This window comes from Oncorhynchus gorbuscha, linkage group LG14 (genome assembly GCF_021184085.1).
Source record: "Oncorhynchus gorbuscha isolate QuinsamMale2020 ecotype Even-year linkage group LG14, OgorEven_v1.0, whole genome shotgun sequence".
Taxonomy (NCBI): domain Eukaryota; kingdom Metazoa; phylum Chordata; class Actinopteri; order Salmoniformes; family Salmonidae; genus Oncorhynchus; species Oncorhynchus gorbuscha.
The window spans coordinates 7,848,989-7,871,973 of record NC_060186.1 but is presented as its reverse complement, the minus strand read 5'-3'; the positions used below and the strand labels follow the sequence as shown (position 1 = coordinate 7,871,973).

General features: G+C 50.8%; 2 protein-coding genes across 4 annotated transcripts in view; one reads left to right on the top strand and one right to left on the bottom strand.

The window, feature by feature from the left end:
• wnt5b (wingless-type MMTV integration site family, member 5b) overlaps positions 1-22,985 on the top strand; it is a 180,204-nt gene that overhangs the window by 19,443 nt on the left and 137,776 nt on the right. The gene's annotated exons all lie outside the window — the stretch shown is intronic.
• LOC123994359 (adiponectin receptor protein 2-like) overlaps positions 7,139-22,985 on the bottom strand; it is an 87,848-nt gene continuing 72,001 nt past the window's right edge. For all 3 annotated transcript variants that reach the window (XM_046296865.1, XM_046296867.1, XM_046296866.1), the window contains 4 exons: positions 18,592-18,778; positions 18,033-18,220; positions 12,642-12,835; positions 7,139-7,601 (listed from right to left, as the gene is read on the bottom strand). In XM_046296865.1, coding sequence (XP_046152821.1) covers positions 7,473-7,601; positions 12,642-12,835; positions 18,033-18,220; positions 18,592-18,778 — 698 coding nt within the window. In that variant the 3' untranslated portion in view covers positions 7,139-7,472. The remainder of the gene's footprint in view (positions 7,602-12,641; positions 12,836-18,032; positions 18,221-18,591; positions 18,779-22,985) is intronic.

Below are 22,985 nucleotides of genomic sequence, written 5' to 3'. Positions count from 1 at the left end.
ATTTCATCACATTCAGTTCTGAGTTTAAATAATTATTTGGGACAAGATATATTCATTCAAATTTAACAACTTTGTTCAATTCATCTCTAATAGCCTAGATATAACTAACTAGTGCTCAATACAACTGTCTATCCCCTCATTTATCTGATAAACAGACAGACAGGTGTACTTACCGTTCACCTTGCAGTTCAATCAGCTAATGATCCGTCATTTCACCAGTGGCAGCTTGGTGTTTGATCATTACGTCATCAGAGGCATTTTGTATTGTGACGCAACAATACCAAGCATCAACCTTCCTGTCATTGCTGCCCCTGTAGTTTAATATGTCAACGAAGTGTATTAATCAATCAGACAATCAAACCATCAATGAATGACTGAATTAATGAAGCAATTTCTAATAAATCAGCTTAAGTGTACTGACATCATTTATGGACGAGACTAACAATTACGAAAACGCATCAAATCAATGATGCTTAAAAGTATATTCGCTCCCACATAGTAAAGTTCGACAACGAATCACTTTTTGTGAGTCAATAAACTAGCCAAGACTTTGGACGAGGTATATTTGTCCCAATACTGCATGACAGGCTACTTCTATATGAGGAACCTGCGACCAGAAAGACTGTTCTGCCGTTTTAAATAAAATAATCCACCTGGCCATCTTCTACATACGCGTCTTACTCTTTCCTGTGTTCATCTCCCTCGACTAGATGTATCTATTCTGTGGCCACCACACGTTTTATATGTCATGTTTGTCTTGTAGCTGACAGTGGGGTGAAGACAGGAGCGCAGTTCAGCCGACACGAAGGCGCGGACTGGAGGATTCCGACATGGAGACCTGACGCCACTTTTACGCGCACTTTCGGATTGGTCTACTTTAAAATGAATATACATATTAACGCAACATACTGGAGGTTGGGATAAGTGTTCAAGTGTTGGATTTACACATGTTGATATAGAGAAATATAGTCTAATAGTGGATGGTCCTTCTGCAGTGTTTGTTGGTGGGGTAAATAAAACTAATGAGGTGCTTTGTCCTCTATTCTTTTTGCATGTTATTATTTTTTAAATATTTCGGAATTCCTTCTCATTTATTAAACAATTACTTATTCAATAATTTGTGTATTTATTTAGCTTCTCTTGTTTACATGTAATACCCTATGGCCTGACCATAGAAATAATGAATAGAACAGACATGGAAGCTCTAACTCTGGCAATGACTGGTATTTATATTTATTTAGGATCCCCGTTTTTCTGCCGAGGCAGCAGCTACTCTTCCTGGGGTCTAGCAACATTGAGGCAGTTACGGTGCATTCGGAAAGTACTCGGATCCCTAGACTTTTCTACAATTTGTTACATTACATTCTTATTCTATTTTTTCCCCCTAATCAATATACACACGATACTCCATAATGACAAAGTAAAAACAGACATTTTTTCACATTCATAAACTTAATTTAATAAAAGTATTTACATAAGTATTCAGACCCTTTGCTTTGAGACTGAGCTCAGGTGCATCCTGTTTCTATTGATCATCCTTGAAATGTTTCTACAACTTGATTGGAGTCCTGTGTTAATTCAATTGATTGGACATGATTTGGAGAAGCAGTACACCTGTCTATAAAGCTCCCACAGTTGACAGTGCAGGTCAGAGCATTAACTAAGCCATGAGGTTGAAGGAAGTGTCCGTAAAGCTCTGAGACAGGATTGTGTTGAGGCACAGATCTGGGGAAGTCTCCGAAAAAATGTCTGCAGCATTGAAGTTACCCAAGAACACAGTGGCCTCCATCATTCTTAAATGGAAGTAGTTTCAGAACCAGCAAGACTTACAAGAGCTGGCCGTCCGGACAAACTAAGTAATCAGGGGAGAAGGTCCTTGGTCAGGGAGGTGACCATGAACCCAATGGTCACTCTGTCAGAGCTCCAGAGTACCTCTGTGGTGATGGGAGAACCTTCCAGAAGGACATCCATCTCTGCAGCACTCCAGTAATAAGGCTTTTATGGTGGAGTGGGCAGATGGAAGCCACTCCTCAGTAAAAGGCACGACAGCCCGCTTGGAGTTTTCCCAAAAGGCACCCAAAGACTCTCAGACCATGAGAAACAAGATTCTCTGGTCTGATGAAACCAAGATTGAACATGGTGGTGGCAACATCGTGCTGTTTGGATGTTTGTCATCGGCAGGGACTGGGAGACTAGTCTGGATCGAGGGAAAGATGAACAGAGCATCATCCTTGATGAAAACCTTCTCCAGATCACTCAGGACCTCCTGACTGCAGGGCACTGAGTTCAAGCCCTGGGTGGTGGGGATCCTGCCCACTCACTGCAGGGCACTGAGTTCAAGCCCTGGGTGGTGGGGATCCTGCCCACTCACTGCAGGGCACTGAGTTCAAGCCCTGGGTGGTGGGGATCCTGCCCACTCACTGCAGGGTACTGAGTTCAAGACCTGGGTGGTGGGGATCCTGCCCACTCACTGCAGGGCACTGAGTTCAAGCCCTGGGTGGTGGGGATCCTGCCCACTCACTGCAGGGCACTGAGTTCAAGCCCTGGGTGGTGGGGATCCTGCCCACTCACTGCAGGGCACTGAGTTCAAGCCCTGGGTGGTGGGGATCCTGCCCACTCACTGCAGGGCACTGAGTTCAAGCCCTGGGTGGTGGGGATCCTGCCCACTCACTGCAGGGTACTGAGTTCAAGACCTGGGTGGTGGGGATCCTGCCCACTCACTGCAGGGTACTAGGTTCAAGCCCTGGGTGGTGGGGATCCTGACCACTCACTGCAGGGTACTAGGTTCAAGCCCTGGGTGGTGGGGATCCTGCCCACTCACTGCATGGTACTAGGTTCAAGCCCTGGGTGGTGGGGATCCTGCCCACTCACTGCATGGTACTGAGTTCAAGCCCTGGGTGGTGGGGATCCTGCCCACTCACTGCAGGGTACTAGGTTCAAGCCCTGGGTGGTGGGGATCCTGCCCACTCACTGCAGGGTACTAGGTTGAAGCCCTGGGTAGTGGGGATCCTGCTCACTCACTGCAGGGTACTGAGTTCAAGACCTGGGTGGTGGGGATCCTGCCCACTCACTGCAGGGTACTAGGTTCAAGCCCTGGGTGGTGGGGATCCTGACCACTCACTGCAGGGTACTAGGTTCAAGCCCTGGGTGGTGGGGATCCTGCCCACTCACTGCAGGGTACTAGGTTCAAGCCCTGGGTGGTGGGGATCCTGCCCACTCACTGCAGGGTACTAGGTTCAAGCCCTGGGTGGTGGGGATCCTGCCCACTCACTGCATGGTACTAGGTTCAAGCCCTGGGTGGTGGGGATCCTGCCCACTCACTGCATGGTACTGAGTTCAAGCCCTGGGTGGTGGGGATCCTGCCCACTCACTGCAGGGTACTAGGTTCAAGCCCTGGGTGGTGGGGATCCTGCCCACTCACTGCAGGGTACTAGGTTGAAGCCCTGGGTAGTGGGGATCCTGCTCACTCACTGCAGGGTACTGAGTTCAAGACCTGGGTGGTGGGGATCCTGCCCACTCACTGCAGGGTACTAGGTTCAAGCCCTGGGTGGTGGGGATCCTGACCACTCACTGCAGGGTACTAGGTTCAAGCCCTGGGTGGTGGGGATCCTGCCCACTCACTGCATGGTACTGAGTTCAAGCCCTGGGTGGTAAGGACCCTGACTGTAGTCAGTGAGCAGGAAGCTTACCACCCAGGGCTTGAACTCTGTACCCTGCAGTGAGTGGGCAGGAAGCTTACCACCCAGGGCTTGAACTCGGTACCCTGCAGTGAGTGGGCAGGAAGCTTACCACCCAGGGCTTGAACTCGGTACCCTGCAGTGAGTGGGCAGGAAGCTTACCACCCAGGGCTTGAACTCAGTACCCTGCAGTGAGTGGGCAGGAAGCTTACCACCCAGGGCTTCAACTCAGTACCAGTCATCCCAGAGAGAGCTCAGTTAGCTCCCTACTGAACCCTCCTAACCTTCTACTAGACTTGCATGCCATGGAACAGTAATGTACAGGCTTTTTGTCAAATGGGATGGAGTGTTGACCTTTTCCAGTGCTGTTGATGCAGCTGCCAGGAGATCGAGAGGTATTGTGGAAAGACCAACAGTATTAGATGCAGGCCTCAATGTACACACATGTGTATACCTCCTTTCACCACTAGATGGCAACAGTCTAATGAAAAATCATGTAGGACTACAAACCGGGCAGGAAAAACTCAACATGCCATTACATTTACATTTAAGTCATTTAGCAGACGCTCTTATCCAGAGCGACTTGCAAATTGGATTACAGAAAACTGCACCGTAAGAGGAATGTCTGATAAAATCCCACAATGAATGACATTTTGAAATGCACCTCAAATCAACATAAAGTATTAGATATCACAAAGCCAAATAAATACATCAAACTTTCCCAGAATCCTTTTTATTAGAACAACTACAGCAGATATAAACCTGTTGCAAATCCCACGTCACCACTGGACGTGTGCTTCAACAAACAATATGCACTTCCCCAAACAAACAAAAAAAAGAAATACATTTTTTTTTAAATCAGTTTTTTTTTCTGTTGAAATGTCACAATGAAACAAAAGGCCTTGTAATTCTGGATCTGAAGATTGAGAAGACATCTATATCGTCTCAACACAGAGCATTCATTAAGGACCTCCTAGCCTGGTCTCAGATGTCTTTGTGTTGTCGAGCCAACTCTGACGGTCACAGTCTGACAATGAGTTGACTGCAAGACAGCACAAACACATCTGGGACCAGGCTATCAAGGACCCAAACCCAAGAGAAGGACAGAAAGGGAGAAGAACTCCTTCCTCCTAAAAGAGTCAAGAGTGGAAACTTCCTCCGTGATTATGTTTAACTCCGATGATCAAACAAACTCTTAATATAACTCTGTTGTAGAGGAGTGTAAGGGTCCGACTCCACTGTCTGGTCTCGACTAGTTGCCAGATCTGTACAGGCTTAAGCATAACTTCCGATTATCAACGTCATGGCATTATTTTACTAAAGCACATAGTGGACCTGGCAACCAAGCTAGCTGGGACCCCTGTTATCCAGTGGGACTGAGATCAAGGTCTCAGATGCACCGCCTGTATATCGTCATAATGAATACATGTCTGTTAGTGTTTCAACTGGAGCGACAGGTACAGAAGCAGTACGACTGAGCAGGTGTGTGGCGGATGAATCTGAAGTGGAGAGAGAAGGCTCTCAGCCTCAGCACGGCTGTGCACCTGTGGCGTAGATACACGTCTAGAAAGTAGATCTGATACATATGAATAACTAAAAGGACTCAATTCAATCCGTACCGCCGAAGCTCACCTCCCATTGAGCCGACTTACGCAGCGTTTCCCACGAATGCAGTCTCAGCGAAACCATTGCTTTTAAAATGTCAAATCGTGTTTTAACGCTGAACATCAGTAATGGATTGAATCAAGCCCTAATACACAAAGCTCTAAACAGACCCCCAGAGTGTTGTGAAACCGCTCAGAGGGGAACCTGCTATTACATGTTTCAATCTTTTCAAATCACATACAAACCCTTTAAAAGAGAATAGAAAACCTCCCCCCAAAAAAGACACAATCACAACAGTATTGGATCAATAAAAAACCCAACTTAAAGCCTGTGATGATAATGAATAATAGACAAAATAATAGCATTCAAAATCAAATAAAACACATTTTAGAGATGCATATTTTGTTCTGAAATATTGATCTTCTGTTTTTATTTGCGAGGCCCAAATGGCACACGATTCCCTATATAGGTCACTACCTAGTCAAAAGTAGTGCACTAAATAGGGAATAGGGTGCCCTTTGGGCCGTGATCTTAAAGTCAATGAATCACACACTTCACACAAAACGTAGTACAAAGTCACTTTATACCAGAGCAGAAAGAGAGGCTCAACTTGGTAAGGAGATAGAAACGGACAACCTTTCACTGATGACGGTTTCACTGAGGGGGTCGAGGAACTGAAATGCATCAGGAATGGAAACCTGTTCCCTTATATATCGTTGTACTACTATAGACTTTACGTTGGGCTCTGGTCAAAAGTAGTACACTATATAAAAAGGGAATAGTGTGCCATTGTGGACGAGCACCAACGTTGGTTTCTAATGTTAGGGAAGGAAGGGTCGTGTTGACTGCTGGGATGACACACTAGATGTCACAGTCTAATGGAATGAGATGAAGTAGCTACTAGCTACACGTCAAGACATAACGGCACCCTATTCCTCATGTAGTGCACTACTGTTGAAAAGAATATGAACAGAATTCAGCACCTGATTTGTCAACTGGGACTCAACGTCAGCCAGTCACAGGTCACATCTCCACCCAGGGCTTAACCCTTGCTGAGCCGGGGAGATAGCTGAGCCTCCTCCCTCGTTGTGAAGTTGTCTCTCCCTCCCCCCTTCACATGTCTCAACTCTTTGTGCCATAGCACCCTTCAACAGTGTGTGGTTCTCCTATATTCCCCCCTTCACTTCCCCCTCTGGCCAAATGATTGGTTTATACACAAATGCTGTTTTCTTGGTTGTTCATCTTAACATTTTTTGTATTTATTTCATGTTTTTTTATATTATTATTATATATATTTAATACAAATCTATATAACCCGAATTTAGAAATCTTATTTACATGAAAAAAGTTGAAAAGCGTCTAGCCTGCCCGTCCCCCCACGCCCACCCTTTTCATGGAAGAAAAAACATACTTCACATAATTCAATTCTCTTTCTTTCTGTAAAGCTTTTCTAGAGCATTAAGAAACCCCCACCACTAGAGCATTAAGAAACCCCCACCACTAGAGCATTAAGAAACCCCCACCACTAGAGCATTAAGAAACCCCCACCACTAGAGCATTAAGAAACCCCCACCACTAGAGCATTAAGAAACCCCCACCACTAGAGCATTAAGAAACCCCCACCACTAGAGCATTAAGAAACCCCACCACTAGAGCATTAAGAAACCCCACCACTAGAGCATTAAGAAACCCCCACCACTAGAGCATTAAGAAACCCCCACCACTAGAGCATTAAGAAACCCCCACATTGTATTTTTTTTGTTGCTTTGTACGGTGAGCACAACGTTTAGAATGATGATAATCAGAACAACCACTTCAACAGATTACTCAAAATTCACACAATTTTTTTTTTTTGAGGGGGGCAGTCTCAAATGTCCAAAACCCTAGATGCAGTTATTGAAAACAAGATGGAGATGGAGAAGAAAAACAAACGAGACTTAGGTCATTTTTTTTCCAACTGAAAAGAAAACCTTGTCTTTTTTCCCCGTGTCCTCTAAGGGGTTTCTGTATGTACAGAGAGAGACGGGGCTACTGGGGAGTCAGTGTGTGTATGAGCCTCCATCAGTCTCCCGTGTCTGTTATGTATGTGTGTGTGTGTGTGTGTGTGTGTGTGTCTGTTATGTGTGTGTGTGTGTATATATATGCGTGTCTCCCCCTGGTGGTGTGTTGACGTGACGACATGCAGGATCTTCACAGGGCATTGTCCTCCTCACAGCCCGCCCCGGCAGCGTAGCGGAAGGCCTGCAGGTTGGACACGCCGTGGAAATGGACGAACGCTCCTGCCACCACCAGGACGTGGAACAACTGATGAGAGTGGAACTGGAGGGAGAGAGAGGGAGGATCAGTGAAGATTTCAGCTACTTCTGATTTAGCCTCTATGGTTGCTGGGTCACGTTATAGGCTGACATGAGCCCGTGTGCCAAGACAACTACTTCACTCATTGTCATATTTGGTTTGCCACAGACGGACATGGGAGCAGACTAGAGAAGAAACAGATCTGGGACCAGGTTAACACTCATGGACTCTCCGTGTTTGTAGTAAATAATGTCTGAGGATCAGATGGTCCAGACAGTCAGCCGGACATCACGGCCCCAAAGACACAGGAAGTATCAGTCCAGGGTTTCCCCAAACTCCGCCCACAGGACCCCAAGAGGAGCACGTTCTGGTATCCCCCACTAGTACAACACAGCTGATTCAATTCAGTCAGTCTGTCCAGTCAGTCTGTCTGTCAACATGTCCAGACTATGTCATGGAGGAGTTGGTGTAAACCAAATACCTGCCACGCTACATTGCCCATCTAACTCAGCGATGTGCCGTCATGCCCCTCTGTCCCGGTCCTCCCCTCTACGTGGGGAACACAGGGCTCATGTTGGGACTAAATATCAACCATCTCCAGGACAGATGTAGAGCACAGGAGGGAATAATCCCCGACACACACACTGACCCGAGACACACACACACACACACACACACACACACACACACACACACACACACACACACACACACACACACACACACACACACACACTGACCCGAGACAAACACACACACACACACACACACACACACACACACACACACACACACACACACACACACTGACCCGAGACACACACACACTGACCCGAGACACACACACACACACACACACACTGACCCGAGACACACACACACTGACCCGAGACACACACACACACACACACTGACCCGAGACACACACACACACACTGACCCGAGACACACACACACACACTGACCCGAGACACACACACACACACTGACCCGAGACACACACACACACACTGACCCGAGACACACACACACACACACACACTGACCCGAGACACACACACACACACACACACTGACCCGAGACACACACACACACACACACACTGACCCGAGACACACACACACACACACACACTGACTCGAGACACACACACACACACACTGACCCGAGACACACACACACACACACACTGACTCGAGACACACACACACACACTGACCCGAGACACACACTGACCCGAGACACACACTGACCCGAGACACACACACACTGACCCGAGACACACACTGACCCGAGACACACACACACTGACCCGAGACACACACAGACCCGAGACACACACACACTGACCCGAGACACACACACACACACACACACACACTGACCCGAGACACACACACACACACACACTGACCCGAGACACACACACACACACACACTGACCCGAGACACACACACACACACTGACCCGAGACACACACACACACACTGACCCGAGACACACACACACACACACTGACCCGAGACACACACACACACACACTGACCCGAGACACACACACACACACACTGACCCGAGACACACACACACACACTGACCCGACACACACACACTGACCCGAGACACACACACTGACCCGAGACACACACACACTGACCCGAGACACACACACACTGACCCGAGACACACACACACTGACCCGAGACACACACACACTGACCCGAGACACACACACACTGACCCGAGACACACACACACTGACCCGAGACACACACACACTGACCCGAGACACACACACACACTGACCCGAGACACACACACACTGACCCGAGACACACACACACTGACCCGAGACACACACACTGACCCGAGACACACACACACTGACCCGAGACACACACACACACACACACACACACACACACTGACCACACACACACACACACACACACACACACACACACACACACACACACACACACACACACACACACACACACACACACACACACACACTGACCCGAGACACACACACACTGACCCGAGACACACACACTGACCCGAGACACACACACACTGACCCGAGACACACACACACTGACCCGAGACACACACACACTGACCCGAGACACACACACACTGACCCGAGACACACACACACTGACCCGAGACACACACACACACACACACACACACACACACTGACCCGAGACACACACACACTGACCCGAGACACACACACACTGACCCGAGACACACACACACTGACCCGAGACACACACACTGACCCGAGACACACACACACTGACCCGAGACACACACACACTGACCCGAGACACACACACACTGACCCGAGACACACACACACACACACACACTGACCCGAGACACACACACACTGACCCGAGACACACACACACTGACCCGAGACACACACACACTGACCCGAGACACACACACACTGACCCGAGACACACACACACTGACCCGAGACACACACACACTGACCCGAGACACACACACACACACACACACACACACACACACACACACACACACACACACACACACACACACACACACACACACACACACACACACACTGACCCGAGACACACACACACTGACCCGAGACACACACACACTGACCCGAGACACACACACACTGACCCGAGACACACACACACTGACCCGAGACACACACACACTGACCCGAGACACACACACACTGACCCGAGACACACACACACTGACCCGAGACACACACACACACACACACACACTGACCCGAGACACACACACACTGACCCGAGACACACACACACACACACACACACTGACCCGAGACACACACACACACACTGACCCGAGACACACACACACACACTGACCCGAGACACACACACACACACTGACCCGAGACACACACACACACTGACCCGAGACACACACACACACTGACCCGAGACACACACACACACTGACCCGAGACACACACACACACACACACTGACCCGAGACACACACACACTGACCCGAGACACACACACACTGACCCGAGACACACACACACACACACACACACACACACACACACACACACACACACACACACCGACCCGAGACACACACACACTGACCCGAGACACACACACACTGACCCGAGACACACACACACTGACCCGAGACACACACACACTGACCCGAGACACACACACACTGACCCGAGACACACACACACACACACACACACTGACCCGAGACACACACACACACACACACACACTGACCCGAGACACACACACACACACACACACTGACCCGAGACACACACACACACACTGACCCGAGACACACACACACACACACACACACTGACCCGAGACACACACACACACACACACACACTGACCCGAGACACACACACACACACTGACCCGAGACACACACACACACACTGACCCGAGACACACACACACACACTGACCCGAGACACACACACACACACACTGACCCGAGACACACACACACACACTGACCCGAGACACACACACACACACTGACCCGAGACACACACACACACACTGACCCGAGACACACACACACACACACTGACCCGAGACACACACACACACACACACTGACCCGAGACACACACACTGACCCGAGACACACACTGACCCGAGACACACACACTGACCCGAGACACACACACACACACACACTGACCCGAGACACACACACACACACACACACTGACCCGAGACACACACACACACACACACTGACCCGAGACACACACACACACACACACACACACTGACCCGAGACACACACACACACACACTGACCCGAGACACACACACACACACACTGACCCGAGACACACACACACACACACTGACCCGAGACACACACACATACACACACACTGACCCGAGACACACACACACATACACACACACTGACCCGAGACACACACACACATACACACACACTGACCCGAGACACACACACACATACACACACACTGACCCGAGACACACACACACACACTGACCCGAGACACACACACACACACACACTGACCCGACACACACACACACACACACACACTGACCCGAGACACACACACACACTGACCCGAGACACACACACACACACACACACTGACCCGAGACACACACACTGACCCGAGACACACACACACACACACTGACCCGAGACACACACACACTGACCCGAGACACACACACACACACACACTGACCCGAGACACAAACACAAACACACACTGACCCGAGACACACACACACACACACACACACACACACACACACACACACACACACCGACCTGAGACACACACACCGACCTGAGACACACACACCGACCTGAGACACACACACCGACCTGAGACACACACACACACCGACCTGAGACACACACACACCGACCTGAGACACACACACACACCGACCTGAGACACACACACACCGACCTGAGACACACACACACCGACCTGAGACACACACACACTGACCTGAGACACACACACACTGACCTGACACACACACACACTACTGTCCTAAAGTACTGTAACAGAGTGGATATTAACCTCCCACCAGCTGAGGACCAGAAAGGGGGAGGAGAGGGGCAGCGAGGCCCAGCCTGATGTCCCTGTTCTGGGCTAGCTCTCCCAGGCCTGCCTTCTCCAGCTGGGTGTTAATGAAGGGGAACCACCGGGTCACACGTGAGGGGGTGTAAAGGATGGTACTGTCATACTAAATGACCTAACCACGGCCCTATACAATGTCCTCAATTCATTATTTACCTTCAGCTGTGTGAGGGAGACTGAGGAAAGGTTTCCCCAAAACAAACACATCTGGGACCAATCAGCCCACACTGAACAGCCAAAGAGTTATATTTAACTCCACTGTGTGTGTGTGTGTGTGTGTGTGTGTGTGTGTGTGTGTGTGTGTGTGTGTGTGTGTGTGTGTGTGTGTGTGTGTGTGTGTGTGTGTTCCTGCATGCAGCCCAGAGGTCCTCTCCTTGTACCCACCCAGATGTCACATTTCCCGGGGAAGAACCTCTCTGGGATGCGGGCTGCGTAGATACAGGCTCCAGAGATGTAGAGCGTTGCCATGAGGAGCAGCCAGCCCATCTGACCCATAGTAGTGGCTCTCAGCAAGCCCTCAGTGATGACAAAGTGCAGGGTGGGGACCACACCGCTCAGACCCAGACCTACAAACACTCCTGGAGACAGACAGACAGACGTTAATATAGACAGACAGACAGACGTTAATATAGACAGACAGACAGACGCTAATATAGACAGACAGACGGGGCTAATATAGACAGACAGACGGGGCTAATATAGACAGACAGACGGGGCTAATATAGACAGACAGACGGGGCTAATATAGACAGACAGACGGGGCTAATATAGACAGACAGACGGGGCTAATATAGACAGACAGACGGGGCTAATATAGAGACAGACGGGGCTAATATAGAGACAGACGGGGCTAATATAGAGACAGACGGGGCTAATATAGAGACAGACGGGGCTAATATAGAGACAGACGGGGCTAATATAGAGACAGACGGGGCTAATATAGAGACAGACGGGGCTAATATAGAGACAGACGGGCTAATATAGAGACAGACGGGGCTAATATAGAGACAGACGGGGCTAATATAGAGACAGACGGGGCTAATATAGAGACAGACGGGCCTAATATAGAGACAGACGGGCCTAATATAGAGACAGACGGGCCTAATATAGAGACAGACGGGCCTAATATAGAGACAGACGGGGCTAATATAGAGACAGACGGGGCTAATAGACAGACAGACGGGGCTAATAGACAGACAGACGGGGCTAATATAGACAGACAGACGGGGCTAATAGACAGACAGACGGGGCTAATATAGACAGACAGACGGGGCTAATATAGACAGACAGACGGGGCTAATATAGACAGACAGACGGGGCTAATATAGACAGACAGACGGGGCTAATATAGACAGACAGACGGGGCTAATATAGACAGACAGACGGGGCTAATATAGACAGACAGACGGGGCTAATATAGACAGACAGACGGGGCTAATATAGACAGACAGACGGGGCTAATATAGACAGACAGACGGGGCTAATATAGACAGACAGACGGGGCTAATATAGACAGACAGACGGGGCTAATATAGACAGACAGACGGGGCTAATATAGACAGACAGACAGGCTAATATAGACAGACAGACGGGGCTAATATAGACAGACAGACGGGGCTAATATAGAGACAGACGGGGCTAATATAGAGACAGACGGGGCTAATATAGAGACAGACGGGGCTAATATAGAGACAGACGGGGCTAATATAGACAGACAGACGGGGCTAATATAGACAGACAGACGGGGCTAATATAGACAGACAGACGGGGCTAATATAGACAGACAGACGGGGCTAATATAGACAGACAGACAGACGGGGCTAATATAGACAGACAGACGGGGCTAATATAGACAGACAGACGGGGCTAATATAGACAGACAGACGGGGCTAATATAGAGACAGACGGGGCTATAGAGACAGACGGGGCTAATATAGAGACAGACGGGGCTAATAGAGACAGACGGGGCTAATAGACAGACTAATATAACAGAGACAGGGGCTAATAGAGACAGCTAATAGAGACAGGCAGGCGTTAATAGAGACAGGCGGGGTTAATATAGAGACAGGCAGGCGTTAATAGAGACAGACAGCAGGCGTTAATATAGAGACAGGCAGGCGTTAATAGAGACAGGCAGGCGTTAATATAGAGACAGGACAGGCGTTAATATAAAGAGACAGACAGGCGTTAATAGAGACAGACAGGCGTTAATAGACAGACAGGACAGGCGTTATATAGAGACAGACAGGCGTTAATATAAACAGACAGACAGGCGTTAATAGAGACAGACAGGCGTTAATAGAGACAGACAGGCGTTAATATAGACAGACAGACAGGCGTTAATATAAACAGACAGACAGGCGTTAATATAGACAGACAGACAGGGGTTAATATAGACAGACAGACAGGGCGTTAATATAAACAGACAGACAGGCGTTAATATAGACAGACAGGCGTTAATATAGACAGACAGACAGACGTTAATATAGACAGACAGACAGGGGTTAATATAGACAGACAGACAGGGGTTAATATAGACAGACAGACAGGGGTTAATATAGACAGACAGACAGACAGACAGGGGTTAATATAGAGACAGACAGACAGACAGGGGTTAATATAGACAGACAGACAGACGGGTTAATATAAGACAGAATATAGACAGACAGACAGACAGGGGTTAATATAGACAGACAGGGGCTAATATAGACAGACAGACAGGGGTTAATATAGACAGACAGACAGGGGTTAATATAGAGACAGACGGGTTAATATAGAGACAGACAGGGGTTAATATAAGACAGACAGGGGTTAATATAGACAGACAGACAGGGGTTAATATAGACAGACAGACAGGGGTTAATATAGACAGACAGGGGTTAATATAGACAGACAGACAGACAGGGGTTAATATAGACAGACAGGGGACAGACAGACAGGGGTTAATATAAACAGACAGACAGGGGTTAATATAAACAGACAGACAGGGGTTAATATAAACAGACAGACAGGGGTTAATATAAACAGACAGACAGGGGTTAATATAAACAGACAGACAGGGGTTAATATAAACAGACAGACAGGGGTTAATATAGACAGACAGACAGGGGTTAATATAAACAGACAGACAGGGGTTAATATAGACAGACAGACAGGGGTTAATATAAACAGACAGACAGGGGTTAATATAGACAGACAGACAGGGGTTAATATAGACAGACAGACAGGGGTTAATATAGACAGACAGACAGGGGTTAATACAGACAGACAGACAGGGGTTAATATAACAGACAGACAGGGGTTAATATACAGACAGACAGACAGGGGTTAATATAAACAGACAGACAGGGGTTAATATAAACAGACAGACAGGGGTTAATATAGACAGACAGACAGGGGTTAATATAAGACAGACAGGGGTTAATATAGACAGACAGGGGTTAATATAAACAGACAGACAGGGGTTAATATAAACAGACAGACAGACAGACAGGGGTTAATATAGACAGACAGACAGGGGTTAATATAGACAGACAGACAGGGGTTAATATAGACAGACAGACAGGGGTTAATATAAACAGACAGACAGGGGTTAATATAAACAGACAGACAGGGGTTAATATAAACAGACAGACAGGGGTTAATATAGACAGACAGACAGGGGTTAATATAGACAGACAGACAGGGGTTAATATAGACAGACAGGGGTTAATATAAACAGACAGACAGGGGTTAATATAAACAGACAGACAGGGGTTAATATAAACAGACAGACAGGGGTTAATATAAACAGACAGACAGGGGTTAATATAGACAGACAGACAGGGGTTAATATAAACAGACAGACAGGGGTTAATATAGACAGACAGACAGGGGTTAATATAAACAGACAGACAGGGATTAATATAAACAGACAGACAGGGGTTAATATAGACAGACAGACAGGGGTTAATATAGACAGACAGACAGGGGTTAATATAGACAGACAGACAGACAGGGGTTAATATAAACAGACAGACAGGGGTTAATATAAACAGACAGACAGGGGTTAATATAGACAGACAGACAGGGGTTAATATAGACAGACAGACAGGGGTTAATATAGACAGACAGACAGGGGTTAATATAGACAGACAGACAGGGGTTAATATAGACAGACAGACAGGGGTTAATATAGACAGACAGACAGGGGTTAATATAAACAGACAGACAGGGGTTAATATAAACAGACAGACAGGGGTTAATATAAACAGACAGACAGGGGTTAATATAAACAGACAGACAGGGGTTAATATAGACAGACAGACAGGGGTTAATATAAACAGACAGACAGGGGTTAATATAGACAGACAGGTTTGTTCACACCTGACAATAACTGTACTCTCACTGATCTCTTTCTGTTGATTTCACTGATGTTACATAAGGCCTCGCTACACCTGACTGAACACTGTATTTCCAGAGAGACAGAGGAAGACAAGAGGAAAAGAGAGCGAGAGATAGAGGAATAGAGAGATGGAGAGAGAGGAATAGAGAGATGGAGAGAGAGGAATAGAGAGCGAGAGATAAAGGAATAGAGAGATAGAGGAATAGAGAGATAGAGGAATAGAGAGATGGAGAGAGAGGAATAGAGAGATGGAGAGAGAGGAATAGAGATGGAGATAAAGGAATAGAGAGATGGAGATAAAGGAATAGAGAGATAGAGGAATAGAGAGATGGAGAGAGGAATAGAGAGATGGAGAGAGAGGAATAGAGAGATAGAGAGAGGAATAGAGAGATAGAGGAATAGAGAGATAGAGGAATAGAGAGATAGAGGAATAGAGAGATGGAGAGAGAGGAATAGAGAGATAGATGGAATGACCCTCCTGTCCTACCCTGCCTGGCAGCCACCTCGTCTTAACAGACACTGGGTCCCTGAGTCTGGCACCAGGCCGCTGGACCTAACGACCCCATAAACGTCACAGAGGACTGATGAGCACCAGTTTAACGGGCTCCATAAAACACACAGAGGAGGGAGAAGGTCTGTGTGGGGGGAGGGGAGGGGAGGAAGAGAGGGAGAGAGTCTGTGAGAGGGAGAGAGTTTGTGTGGGGGAGGGGAGGAAGAGAGGGAGAGAGTCTGTGTGGGGGAGGGGAGGAAGAGGGAGAGGGTATGTGTGGGGGAGGGGAGGAAGAGGGAGAGGGTATGTGTGGGGGAGGGGAGGAAGAGAGGGAGAGAGTCTGTGTGGGGGAGGGGAGGAAGAGAGGGAGGAGGGAGAGGGTCTGTGTGGAGGAGGGGAGGAAGAGGGAGGAGGGAGAGGGTCTGTGTGTGTGTAGGGGGAGGGGAGGAAGAGAGGGAGAGGGTCTGTGTGTCTGTGTGGGGGGAGGGTCTGTGTGTCTGTGTGGGGGAGGGGAGGAAGAGAGGGAAGAGGGAGAGGGTATGTGTGGGAGGAGGAAAGACAGCCAGCTTGAGGGCAGCCTGGCACGTGGAAGGGAGATGAGGAGGAGCAAGAGGGAGGAGATCCCAGTCTTGGCTCATTGTTTTAGGGCCTAGTGAGGCCCTGCTGGGCCCTCTACTGGCAGGAGACCCAGCAGGAGACTGAGGGAGGAGGGAGAGAGAGAGGTGAGGAATTCACCAGAGCTACAGCTAGCTATGTTAATAGAATACTTTGGGCAGGGGAGTAGAGACTGATACACAAAACCAAGATGGAAACATAGATGAAACTGAAAGGATCTGAGAAAACATTCATTCACACAGTTTGGATTCCAAAACAAAAAGGGCACATAGACCCAGTGACTGACCTGCTCTGACGCCGCGGTACTGTGGCTTAGCGAAGAAGTCACACTGTGAGACGATGATGGCAGAGACTCCTAGTATACAGACTACTACCAGGTAGATTAACCTGGGGTTGGGAGAGCAGTAGAACGAGTAGTAGAGCCATGGAACAAAGGAGCCCATGATCAGGAAGGCTATGCCAGAGTAGTCCAGTCTGGAGAGAGAGACAGACAGATGAATGATCTGGATCAGAGAAACTAAGTGTTAATCAATCATTCCTTTTCCAAAGTAACGCTTAGGGAACATCTACATTGTGACGTCATGCCAATAAAGCTATTTGAAATATTTTGTTTTATATATATATATATATATATATATAGAGAGAGAGACAGAGAGAGAGACCAAAGGTTAGACCACTGACTAAACATCTGTTCCATCAACTGCTTCAACCAACGGAATAGTCCCAAAAGTGCAAAGACAAAGTCTACCCCCCCAAATCAAGTATTTGGCACTGGTTCTACTATCAACACGTGTGGTGCAGTCAGGAGTCAGGTGCACGAAAGGCAAACGTAACCAAGGTCTTACTTGGAGAAGACACGAGAGACGCCCTCAGAGTGGCAGTAGACGGTGTGGAAGAGCCAAGAGAAGGACAGACACAGGATGGCCCCGATGAAGAAGATACCGATCACTATCTTCTCCTGGAACGGGGCAGCAAAGTACATGTTGGAACGAAACATATACATGATGCCCAGGCACAGGAAGAACAGACAGCCTGGAGGAAGGAGAGAGAGGGAAGGGGAGAGAGATGAGATGGAGGGAGGGAGGGAAGGGGAGAGAGATGAGATGGAGGGAGGGAGGGAAGGGGAGAGAGATGAGATGGAGGGAGGGAGGGAAGGGGAGAGAGATGAGATGGAGGGAGGGAGGGAAGGGGAGAGAGATGAGATGGAGGGAGGGAGGGAAGGGAGAGAGATGAGATGGAGGGAGGGAGGGAAGGGGAGAGAGATGAGATGGAGGGAGGGAGGGAAAGGGAGAGAGATGAGATGGAGGGAGGGAGGGAAGGGGAGAGAGATGAGATGGAGGGAAGGGGAGAGAGATGAGATGGAGGGAGGGAGGGAGGGAAGGGGAGAGAGATGAGATGGAGGGAAGGGGAGAGAGATGAGATGGAGGGAAGGGGAGAGAGAGAGTCAGTCTGATCTATCAGTTGAATACATACTGAATCCTAGCCAGCTCAACCCTTACTGAGTTGTCACAGATAGTATAGATTTATAAAAACATGTCTGATTTTTTAATAATTTGTAGTCTCGCTTGTCAGTGACTGTGGGAAGAGACTAAACGATCTGAGTTGTGATACTAAAAGTGAACACTAGGTGGTAGTGGTGGGTAGAGAACGCACTTTGTTTGTGTGAACATGAGGTGTGATGGGTTCCCCCCCCTCGATTCAGTCAGGCTGAGTAACAATATGGGTGTGTCCTCTACAGCTGGAGGGGGGGGGCTGTGTCCTCTACTTGTCCTCTACCAGCCAGAGGGGGGGGGGCTGTGTCCTCTACCAGCCAGAGGGGGGGCCTGTGTCCTCTAGTCCAGGGTTTCTCAAACCAGGTCCCGGGGCATGTTTTGGTGTTTAACCAGCATCACACAGCTGATTGAAATAAACAACACATCAAACTGATGATTTGAATCAGCTGTGTGGTGCCAGAGCCAAAACCAAAAGGTTATTTCCCGGGGGGGAAGGGGGTCAGTAATCTGAGTCACACGACGCAACAGATTCACCAGATGAGATAAATACAGTGAGTTACTTCCCTCTGCCAGCCACACTGACCTCAGTGGGTACGTAGACCCCGCCAGGCCTCGGTGGGTACGTAGACCCCGCCAGGCCTCGGTGGGTACGTAGACCCCGCCAGGCCTCGGTGGGTACGTAGACCCCGCCAGGCCTCGGTGGGTACGTAGACCCCGCCAGGCCTCGGTGGGTACGTAGACCCCGCCAGGCCTCGGTGGGTACGTAGACCCCGCCAGGCCTCGGTGGGTACGTAGACCCCGCCAGGCCTCGGTGGGTACGTAGACCCCGCCAGGCCTCGGTGGGTACGTAGACCCCGCCAGGCCTCGGTGGGTACGTAGACCCCGCCAGGCCTCGGTGGGTACGTAGACCCCGCCAGGCCTCGGTGGGTACGTAGACCCCGCCAGGCCTCGGTGGGTACGTAGACCCCGCCAGGCCTCGGTGGGTACGTAGACCCCGCCAGGCCTCGGTGGGTACGTAGACCCCGCCAGGCCTCGGTGGGTACGTAGACCCCGCCAGGCCTCGGTGGGTACGTAGACCCCGCCAGGCCTCGGTGGGTACGTAGACCCCGCCAGGCCTCGGTGGGTACGTAGACCCCGCCAGGCCTCGGTGGGTACGTAGACCCCGCCAGGCCTCGGTGGGTACGTAGACCCCGCCAGGCCTCGGTGGGTACGTAGACCCCGCCAGGCCTCGGTGGGTACGTAGACCCCGCCAGGCCTCACGTGAGACCCCGCCAGGCCTCGGTGGGTGCGTAGACCCCGCCAGGCCTCGGTGGGTACGTAGACCCCGCCAGGCCTCCAGACCCCGCCAGGCCTCGGTGGGTACGTAGACCCCGCCAGGCCTCCAGACCCCGCCAGGCCTCGGTGGGTACGTAGACCCCGCCAGGCCTCGGTGGGTACGTAGACCCCGCCAGGCCTCGGTGGGTACGTAGACCCCGCCAGGCCTCACGTAGACCCCGCCAGGCCTCGGTGGGTACGTAGACCCCGCCAGGCCTCGGTGGGTAGACCCCGCCAGGCCTCGGTGGGTACGTAGACCCCGCCAGACCTCCGACCCCGCCAGACCTCGGTGGGTACGTAGACCCCGCCAGACCTCGGTGGGTACGTAGACCCCGCCAGACCTCGGTGGGTACGTAGACCCCGCCAGACCTCGGTGGGTACGTAGACCCCGCCAGACCTCGGTGGGTACGTAGACCCCGCCAGACCTCGGTGGGTACGTAGACCCCGCCAGACCTCGGTGGGTACGTAGACCCCGCCAGACCTCGGTGGGTACGTAGACCCCGCCAGACCTCGGTGGGTACGTAGACCCCGCCAGACCTCGGTGGGTACGTAGACCCCGCCAGACCTCACGAGACCCCGCCAGACCTCGGTGGGTACGTAGACCCCGCCAGACCTCGGTGGGTACGTAGACCCCGCCAGACCTCGGTGGGTACGTAGACCCCGCCAGACCTCGGTGGGTACGTAGACCCCGCCAGACCTCGGTGGGTACGTAGACCCCGCCAGACCTCACGTAGACCCCGCCAGACCTCGGTGGGTACGTAGACCCCGCCAGACCTCGGTGGGTACGAGACCCCGCCAGACCTCGGTGGGTACGTAGACCCCGCCAGACCTCAGTGGGTACGTAGACCCCGCCAGACCTCAGTGGGTACGTAGACCCCGCCAGACCTCAGTGGGTACGTAGACCCCGCCAGACCTCAGTGGGTACGTAGACCCCGCCAGACCTCAGTGGGTACGTAGACCCCGCCAGACCTCAGTGGGTACGTAGACCCCGCCAGACCTCAGTGGGTACGTAGACCCCGCCAGACCTCAGTGGGTACGTAGACCCCGCCAGACCTCAGTGGGTACGTAGACCCCGCCAGACCTCAGTGGGTACGTAGACCCCGCCAGACCTCAGTGGGTACGTAGACCCCGCCAGACCTCAGTGGGTACGTAGACCCCGCCAGACCTCAGTGGGCACGTAGACCCCGCCAGACCTCAGTGGGTACGTAGACCCCGCCAGACCTCAGTGGGTACGTAGACCCCGCCAGACCTCAGTGGGTACGTAGACCCCGCCAGACCTCAGTGGGTACGTAGACCCCGCCAGACCTCAGTGGGTAAGACCCCGCCAGACCTCAGTGGGTACGTAGACCCCGCCAGACCTCAGTGGGTACGTAGACCCCGCCAGACCTCAGTGGGTACGTAGACCCCGCCAGACCTCAGTGGGTACGTAGACCCCGCCAGACCTCAGTGGGTACGTAGACCCCGCCAGACCTCAACGTAGACCCCGCCAGACCTCAGTGGAAAGACCCCGCCAGACCTCAGTGGGTCGTAGACCCCGCCAGACCTCAGTGGGTCGTAGACCCCGCCAGACCTCAGTGGGTACGTAGACCCCGCCAGACCTCAGTGGTCACGCAGACCCCGCCAGACCTCAGTGGGTACGTAGACCCCGCCAGACCTCAGTGGGTACGTAGACCCCGCCAGACCTCAGTGGGTACGTAGACCCCGACGTAGACCCCGCCAGACCTCAGTGGGTACGTAGACCCCGCCAGACCTCAGTGGGTACGTAGACCCCGCCAGACCTCAGTGGGTACGTAGACCCCGCCAGACCTCAGTGGGTACGTAGACCCCGCCAGACCTCAGTGGGTACGTAGACCCCGCCAGACCTCAGTGGGTACGTAGACCCCGCCAGACCTCAGTGGGTACGTAGACCCCGCCAGACCTCAGTGGGTACGTAGACCCCGCCAGACCTCAGTGGGTACGTAGACCCCGCCAGACCTCAGTGGGTACCAGACCCCGCCAGACCTCAGTGGGTACGTAGACCCCGCCAGACCTCAGTGGGTATGTAAACACTGCCAGACCTCAGTGGGTAGACCCTGCCATAACGCCACAACCCCCTGTCCCCATTCTCAAAAGGACAGTGGGCTTCTTTCTGCTTTCAGACAACTGTTGTACTACGGTTTCTACATCGGTCTGTGGTTTCATTGTTATTGTGATTGGGGGCTGGAGTTTTTCCTGACTAATGTGACTGTCATGCAGTCTCATCTCCCTGCTTTCAGATGACAGTAAATATAAACAGATATGAGGAAGAGAGAGAGACTATCTAATGACTCAGACCTGGAGTTTTTCCTGACTAACATAACCAGGGAAAAACTCTGGGTCCAAGAATGTTCTAGGCCTAAAGAGGCCGGGTAAAATCCCAAGGTCAGGCAGAGACTCCTGACCCCTGGCTACAA